This window comes from Patella vulgata, chromosome 2, assembly GCF_932274485.2.
Source record: "Patella vulgata chromosome 2, xgPatVulg1.2, whole genome shotgun sequence".
In the NCBI taxonomy this organism is placed as follows: Eukaryota; Metazoa; Mollusca; class Gastropoda; family Patellidae; genus Patella; species Patella vulgata.
The window spans coordinates 27,468,681-27,477,991 of NC_065880.2; the positions used below are offsets into that span (position 1 = coordinate 27,468,681).

The 9,311-nt window shown below is 39.2% G+C and overlaps 1 protein-coding gene across 1 annotated transcript; it reads left to right on the forward strand.

The window, feature by feature from the left end:
* On the forward strand, positions 1-3,830 carry LOC126809625 (serine protease inhibitor dipetalogastin; the record flags this gene model as incomplete). The annotated part of the gene is made up of 7 exons (XM_050534294.1): positions 1-122; positions 610-723; positions 863-979; positions 2,017-2,136; positions 2,442-2,561; positions 3,035-3,157; positions 3,677-3,830. Coding segments are annotated over 7 exons (849 nt in total), but the record flags the coding sequence as incomplete, so codon positions are not given.
* Between the last annotated feature and the right edge of the window lie 5,481 nt (positions 3,831-9,311).

The window sequence follows — 9,311 nt, forward strand, 5'->3', positions numbered from 1 at the left end:
TTTCCAAGGGGAGTTGCCCTAGAGTCAGAAGGAGTTTGCCCATGTGCTTGCCCTAGAATATATCAACCAGTCTGTGGAAGTGATGGTAACACTTATGACAATACCTGTGAACTAGAATGCAAGTAAGTATTGGTGTAATCAACACACTGGGCGGTTAACGAGATATTAGCCACCCTTTCGACTAGAATACCCTGATTCCTAGCTTGGAGCGTAATAGAACCTTCAGGATATTCTAAGCCCTGAAATGTTTCCCTTGTCGTTCATGTGGGACTAAGAGTGATGTTCATCCGTGTGCACGTCTAGCGTGTCAGTAAACTGCCTCGGTGTCTACTGTGGTAGGTTCTAGAGTGCCAATAAACAGATAATGTGTACTGTTGTGAGTTCAAGAGTGTCAATAAACTGACAATGAGTTCTGCTATTATGGTATCAGAAAACTAAAATTATCACCTCTCAATCCCATTTGAAATTTTGATTTGCCTGTCCTGTGTTTGTTTACTGGGTATATGTTATACCGTATTGCTCAAATCATTCATAAATTACTATCAGACCCCACTGTCGCCTACGTCTTTTAATACTTTTATTGGGATTGATCGGTTTGTTTTTTTCCAGGGGAATTTCCCTTGTTTTCGAAGAAGCTTGTCCATGTCCCTGTCAGAAAATATATGAACCAGTTTGTGGTGTTGATGGTAAAACATATGATAATAAATGTGAACTAGACTGCAAGTAAGTTTTGTACATGTCACATGTCATAACTATCGATCAATTTGACTGATGCTTTAGACTAATGTTGTTTTTCAATGGTATAATTTTGTTTTTGTACAAGTCTCTAGTCTCGGTCAATAAGATCGCATTGTTATTTCAGAAACATTGCCATGGCTTCTGAAGGAGAATGTAAGATCTGTGCATGTCCAGCAACCCTACAACCAGTCTGTGGTGTTGATGGTAAAACCTATGATAATACATGTCTTCTACAATGCGCGTGAGTAATCTATATATTTCTTACAAATGAATGAAATGGGGTTTAACGAACATAGCCATACGCCATGCAGTATACTATGAGGCGACATCGGACAAGCTACCACTCACCTTGTCACGTAAAAAAGCTGGGAATTGAAGCCACGCCACTTGATTCAATAACATGGTGTTCTTTAGATGGTAATTTATGCGATTAAAACATTAACCCAAGTCAGATAAGGGGGGAGGGGGTAACGTCGACTCGACACAAACTATGTCATTTCGGGACTAACACATGGTTCAATTTTATTTTATTTCAATAATTCGCTTGTGCGCATGGGTTTTTTAGCAGTGGGAGGAAACCGGGGTACCCGAAAAAAAAAGTACCGAAGAAAACCCACAAGGTTGAACAGGCGACCTAACTCCTTGTCAGTACAACCGGGGATTCGAAACCATGCCAGTTGACTCAATGACAGACCTTATGATACAACGCGCACGCGCTACCCCCCCCCCCACGCGAAAGTAAGTAACCTTTAGATGACCATATGGTATGTTAGTATTGATCATTAATCCAGGTCAATATCTTTTGAACGTCTTTACTTATTAATGTGAAATGCTGTGTCCTTAAAGTAGCATGTAATAATGTAATATGAATGTTTATAAATTGATTTACATTCAATAGTTTCCGTTTATTACTCTAATTTAAATAAGTTATATTTGGCGAAATACGCCAGAAGTCTTAGTCAAATGGCATTTATAGCGCATGCTCTCCAGATAAGAATATGAAGTCACTGTTTGACATGACCTGTGGAATATGTCTAGCCTCGTTCTTCAAATCCTTTGTTACAAATGGCGCTGAAACGCATTATGGTACACGATTCTTGTACCAATGGTAAAATGTTTTTTTGTCTTAAATATTGGATATCAGAAGCCCATCTTTTCCCGGGAAGATCACAACATCAATGTTGATATAAATTGACAAATAATTCGTATTTTCAATGTGGAAGACTTTGGATGATATTAAGTTGGCTACTTTAAATAAAGATTCTATTTATTTTATAGTGAAGTTGCTCAAGCTTCCGAAGGACACTGTCCAAAAGTCTGTGCCTGTCAGTCTATATATGAACCAGTGTGTGGTGTTGACGGTAAAACATATGATAATAAATGTACTCTAGAATGTGGGTAAGTATTGTTTTTGATTGATTATCAAAATTATACTGTACTTTCATTATTTACGATTTGTTAGTGTCCTCCAACTACGTTACGTCATACAACATCTAACAATGAAAATATACTTTGGCGGGCTAAATACTGCTAAACAATGGTTCTAAAATTTGAATAGAACAATTTAAAAATGTAGTAGTTTGATCTTCATAGTGTGTAGGTCAACTTAAGTTAAGCGTGAGATCAAAACCATGACTTGCATAGAGGACAGGGCTTATCTACCGCATGCGAATATTATACCACTATGTATAAAATGTTTTCAGGGAAGTAAAACTTGCATCAAATGGCGCATGTCCTAAAGTGTGCGCATGTCAGACAATATTAGATCCGGTTTGCGGAAATGACGACAAAACCTATGACAACGAATGCCTAATGACTTGTGCGTAAGTAGAGTGTTTTGGTATGTTAAAACAAGTTTCTTGAAGATGGACATAGTTGATTTTTCATTTTCATCAAGGGACATATAATCATATACAAAGACCCGAATAATAGAATAGATTTCGCTATAACTTTTTATAGAAATAATTTGTTTGCTTGCTTGCGTGGATCTTTAGCAGTGGTAGAAAACCGGATATCCCAGAGGAAACCCACGAGTGAGATATTATATGATCTAATGCACAGGCTTAAAACACTCTGCCAGCAGCCCACAATCCTTCATCCTGCAAATTAGTGGAGGTGGTCCTGGGTACCATGTGTCCACCCAGAATAACCAGCTAAGATATTTTGTGCAACATAAATTTAAAGATTTCAGAATCCGTCCTAACTTTAATCCTTTAACTAACCCCATTTCTCTTCACCGGTAATATGGGCATTTTCAGTTGTGGACAGATTATGGTATTTATGTATTTTATTTCAGTGAGGTGAGTTTAAAATATAAAGGAGAATGTTTTGACCCATGTGCAGTTTGTCATAATTTATATACGCCAGTTTGTGGAGCCAATGGTAAAACTTATCCTAACGAATGTTTACTCGCCTGCAAGTAAGTTTATAGCTCACACTATTATGGTTTTATGGTATTAAACGCTCACCAGTGGTTTTGCCGTCCATTCTATCGTAGAAGTTAAATTATCCATCCAGTTATCGAAATATATGCCCATCGGCCTGTTTATCAGTGGCAGTGCACGTGAATGTACATATCGCATTTATGTTGTGATGTAAGGTACCGGAGCAACACGTTCATTTCAAAATGACTGTAGATGCCATGGGGCCCTGGCCTAAATATTCATGACAGTTATGATAGATGCCTTTCCTTCAATACAAAGAACGGGGGGGGGGGGTAGAACTAGATTCTTCCGGAAGTCCCATACCTATATTTTAACAGGTAGCGCAGTTAAACACTTCCTGGGCGTCTGAACCAGAACTTCCAGCAACCTGTTAGCTACGTTCACTAACACTCCTTCGATCAGTACAAATGCAGTACGAATTATTTGATCAGCAGGATAAATAATGCAAATGGAAAATAATAGACATTTATATATGATTTTCCTATGTTTTCCAGAAAACAGAGAAAATTATTCAATGGAGCATGTCCAGACTTCGGTGCCATCTTTGATAGAAATTCAAATCGTAATCCCAACAGACCCGGCTATGGTGGTAGAAATAACCATAACTTCTTGTCGGCTAGATTTTAATAGAAATGGTGGAATATTCCAAACGACAATTTTATATAAATAAATACTAAAAAAAAATTCGTTTTTTCTTTACTCGACATTTGTCCACAAGCGTTATTATTATACCAACATAATGATAGTGCGAACAAACACAATGCCAAGTTTCGTAGCCCAGGCGGAGTCTTATACATGTAATATGAACAATATAATATCTATATTACCGAAGTAATCGGATGGAGGACATGGACAAAATTTGTTCTATTGGTACATTTTAGAGTTGATTATTGTTCAATTTCAATACAAATTGCACCATCTTTTGCCTATTGCGAATGTTCATTAGATTTAGAAATATACGTGGTCACCGGAATTTACATCATTTGGACAAAAAGCTGTATTTTTAACCTTTTAAGCACTATGAGGGACATTTTGCCCAAACAGCGACGCTATGGCTTACTATTATATCAAATCCCCACTGCCCAGTGTTCTTTTACGTGCACTCCAATGTGTTTCTCGCTCCATCTGAACGACTATAAGTTGTCTCTTACCAGGCCTCCTGTTCTGCACCACTGACAAGGGAGAAACACCGGAAAAATCGAGTCACTTTCTCGGCCAACTCCGGGAACGAACCAGGGACCTACTAGTTACCGAGGCAGCGTCTTATCCACTGAACCACCGCAGCTACTGACTCCCTCTATGGCTTCCTAATGAAATAAAATGTAATACGGCTTAACGCCGAGATTTTATGATCTGAGTCTAATCCAATGAAATTAATGAATGGAATGGGGTTTAATATCTTTCTTTTCTGCATCAACCGGGATAATGAAGATAGTCGAGAGTGATACAAGGGCATTTTAAATTGCACCACTGACACGGAGGGTGGTGAGACCGGGTGGGCAAGGCACGTAGAAAATCCCAAGATATTTTCTCAGCCAACTAGGTGATTAAATCATGAAACCTTCTGGTTATAAAATCACACTGGGGGTGGGGGAGGTAAGGCTGTATCATTTTTGTCTGATAAATACGACGGCGGCGCCCGAAAAATGAACCTAAATAATTTTCCCACAAAATAACCGTAAGTAGTGCCTAGCGAACCGAATTGTCTGGAACTGCAGTTTAAGTTTGAGAACTAGACACCCTGAATCAAGATTAGAATTGTGTGATTTTTTGTGAATTAGGCAAGCCGCTAAACAGTAGGACGTTAAACCCTAATCTAAGGCTGATTGGGTGTACCGGGAGCGTGTGATTTTTGTCCCATCTACACAACTAGACACTGTTCTTTGCCAGGCCCTCTGTCCTGAACGCTTCCGAATTCCGGGGAACTTTCTTGACTAACACCATTGAGATGAGCATCATCTCCAATAGAAATGAAATGAAATGGGGTTTAACGTCCTACTGTTCTGCTCCTAACCTGGGCTAATGAAGACGGGCATATTTTGCCCGGACAGCGGCACTACGGCCTACTCTTATATCGAATTCCAACTGCCAAGGGATCTTTTACGTGCACGCCAATGTGTACACGGGACCTCGGTTTTTCGTCCCATCCGAACGACTAGACAGCTGTAATCCTTGTCAGCCCCTCCGTCCTGCATCACTGACAAGGGAGAACCACGCCGGAAAATCTGGATGAACTTTCTCGGCCAATGCAGGGATCGAACACCCGACCTCCAGGCTAGCGAGCTAGCGTCTTACCCACTTAGCCACTTGATCCCCATCTCCAATAGAAGGCTTGATCTCGCCTTAACTACGTACATCTTAGATGTTTGTAAAACTCGCGATCGTTGCTTCAGGAACATGGATGAGCATGGGCTTCTACGGTTCTACTATTGTTCTGGAAAGGCGACAACCCGACATCACGACATTTTAACATGACGCGACAACGCGAGATTTTTACGTGACATTACGAGATTTTTACGCGACATTACGAGTTACGACATACGCGACAATACGACATTTTTACGCGACATTACGACAATTTTGATGTCGACTTCCCCATTGGTTAAAATGTCGTGATGTCAATCAGCCACACCACATCCTACTTTTCAATATGGGTAATAGAACTACTACACTATGCGGCTCAATATAAACAGATAGCTTTACATAAAGGTCAATAGAAAGGTCACAGCTAAACGATTAGAAACATCACATGAACTGAAGGCTGAAGCTCAACTAATGGTCCAGTTGGGGAGTCCCCGAATACAAAGATGACGAAGAAGGATGTTCTGAGTTTAGGAAGGGTATGTGTATTCAAATTATGTGTCAGTTCATTCAAAGATATAGAAAACTGAATGAAATATATCACGTTACATGATATTAAAGGGAAACAACTCCATTTAAAAGTGGACTAGACCAAGTTTTTCTCTCCAGTGATTGAGTGTTATATTTTACTTCCTAACTTCGATGACCTGTAAACCAGTTTTTCCTAACTTCGATGAACTGTAAACCAATTTATTTTCAAAATAACCTTAGATTTAGTTAATTATTGAAAATCCAAGAACTGGTCCATTTCTATTTAGTAGAGCAACGTATTTTCATTAGTGTTTGTGAAACACCATGAAAACCACTAAAACAGTAGTACGATTTGTAAATTGAAAGTTAAAACTTGTATATCTCAGCAATGGTTTGCAGTATTTTAGTAGGACAGATTTTTTTATATTTCGGTCAAAACCCGAAGTTTGACTAAATGACACATAATTCATAGGATACCGTACTTCTTAATTTTAGCGATTTTACGAACCTCATAAAAATCAGTTGTAATCAATTGTAAACGACCTAAGCATGGGTCTAATTACTTTTACACCTTTTTTGAAGTACTGTTAATTAAATTACCCGACGGCGCGTGGCAATCATGTGACTAATTAGTTTCACAGAAAGTGCAACTAGTGTCAAACAGGGTTTACAAATACAAGGAGTAGTGTACGTAGTCAAAGCCTGATATTTAGAAATAAAACAAAGACAAACAACTTCACACCACTTTCTTTTATTGTAATTATGCTTATTTACAGTTTATGTTGAGATCTCAAGTATTAAAATTATATCGAGATATATTCAGAACTATCAAAAAAGTACCCGATAAAGATTATCAACGGGAGTTAAAAGAATGGGCCCGACATGACTTTAGATCCAATAAACATCACACTGATGAGGTAAAATTACATACACTTCAAGAGCCGCGGTGGCTCAGCGAGTAAGAAGTCCGGGTTCGATCCCGGTGTTGACAAAGAAAGTTCCTCGGGATTTTCAACCCAAGTAGACCTTTGTCAGTGTTTAAAAATCACATGATAATCGGGATGCCAAATAAAGAGTAGGACAATGTCGGAGCAAAAGATTCCCCTATAATACACTGCATGGAGGTATGAACGTCTTCATTAGCTCGCTAACCAGGAGGTCCTGTGTTCGCTCTGAGAAATCTACTTGGGATTTTCTGGCGTGGTGATGCAGGACCGAGGACCTGACGAAGAACAGTTTATAGTAGTTCGGATGGGACGAAAAACCGAGGTCCCGTGTACACGCTTGAGTGCACGGAAAAGAACCCTTGGCAGTTGGAAATCGAAATAAGAGTAGGTCCTAGTGCTGCATAAAAGCACACTGTATGGCGTTAACCAGTAGTAATATTCGCTTAAAGCGGCTCATCAACATTTGCATTTCCGGTCCAATATCTAATCCCCCCCCCATATTAATCAACGATCAAATATACTCAAATCGATTGTTTAACATTTGATTAAGATATGAAAACTAAAATATCAACGACAAATAATCTCTGATTCAATTACATTTAAAAGAAGCCGGTCAAAGATGTTTGCTGAACACTTACAGTGAGTTAGCGTGATTATATCGTCTGCAAGAGACACCTAATGTTGCGATATTTTCAATTCTTTGTAAATACGAACGGAATCGAACCTTTTTCGGTCTGATATTCATAGTATCTTAAAGTTTCGTCTTTTGGTGTACAAATATATGATTTTATTTCTATGCAATAGTGTAAATGTTTAAAAAGTATTGATCTTATTTTTGCATTCTTATTTTTCAGATGGCTATAAAAATGCTTATAACAAAGGGTAAAATGACATTAAGCGAAGTTCATCAAGCTATCGATCTGACCAAGTAACAGGAAATTATAGCGATGCTCATCATGACTTGCGCTTCGAGACTAGATAACTGCCCTGAATGGCAGCCATATTCAAAAAATGTATATTATTTTTAATGGGGTTCTACACTATCATAAACACAAAGACTAAATAAACTAAATAAACACTAATTAATCGTTGAATTAAAATGTCGGTCATCTAGCTTAGTGTCTGTTCTCAAGCAGAGCTGTTTATAAGCAGACAGCGTAAGTTGAGTATAATTCAGACTAACTTGATAAAGGGCGTGGCCAATGTATACCAGTTACATGGAACGTGAATAAGTGACTGGCATATTGCTCCACTCACTCCATTACCCAAGGGTAATCGTAACTATTTTGGTGTATGTGTCCCATAGACACATGTGTATCGACATGTTACCAAAAGGTTTACGTTTTTAAAGGTGGAAGGGAATGTGGGGTTGTATGCTATTCTTAGGCGCCAATGATGGTCGCTCCGAAAAGTTCTGCACGTTATGTGAATATCCTGTGCCTCTGAATTAACACGGGCGATAACCCCAGAAGGCATAAAACCAGTTACCCTGTAAATGGTACAATTGACTTTGTTTTGTAACGTACAGTTGAGTTGTTAATAAATATTTTGTGTTAATAAATAAATAATTTCTTCCTACTATATGGTATTGATAATCGGGACCAGTTTTCGACATGGCCACTATAACAGAGTGCAATGTTTTGTACAGGATATTGGGTGCCACGAGTATGGGGTAGACTCGCTTACTGGATCCCTGTGTTGACAAAGAAAGTTCCTCGGGATATCCCATGTTGAGTCTTGCCAGTGTTTAAAAATAACCTGATAATCGGGATTCCAAATAAAGAGTAGGACAGTGTCGGAGCAAAAGATTCCTCTATAATACACTGGGGGGGGGGGGGGGGCTGAATGGTTAGCGTGCGCGCGTTGTATCATAAAGTGTGTCATTGAGTCGACTGGCCTGGTTTCGAATCCCCGGTTTTACGTGACAAGGAGTAGGGTCGCCTGTCCAACCTCGTGGGTTTTCTCCGGGTCCTTCGGTTTCCTCCCACTGCTAAAGACCCCTATGCGCAAGCGAATTATTGAAATAAAATTAAACCATATGTTAGTCCCGAAATAACCTAGTTTGTGTTGAGTGAACGTTAAACCACATTTCTCTCTCTCTTTATAATACACTGCATGGAGGTATGAACGTCTTCATTAGCTCGTTCACCAGGACGTCCTGGGTTCGTTCCTGATGTAGTTCGAGAAATTTCCGGCGTGGTTATGCAAGACCGATGGCCTGACGAGGAAATGTGTTTAGTAGTTTGGATGGGTTTCGGATACACATTGGCGTGCACGTAAAAAGAACCACTGTCACTTGGAATTCGAAATAAGTGTAGGTCGTGCAGCATATCGTATCGTTGGATTTAGG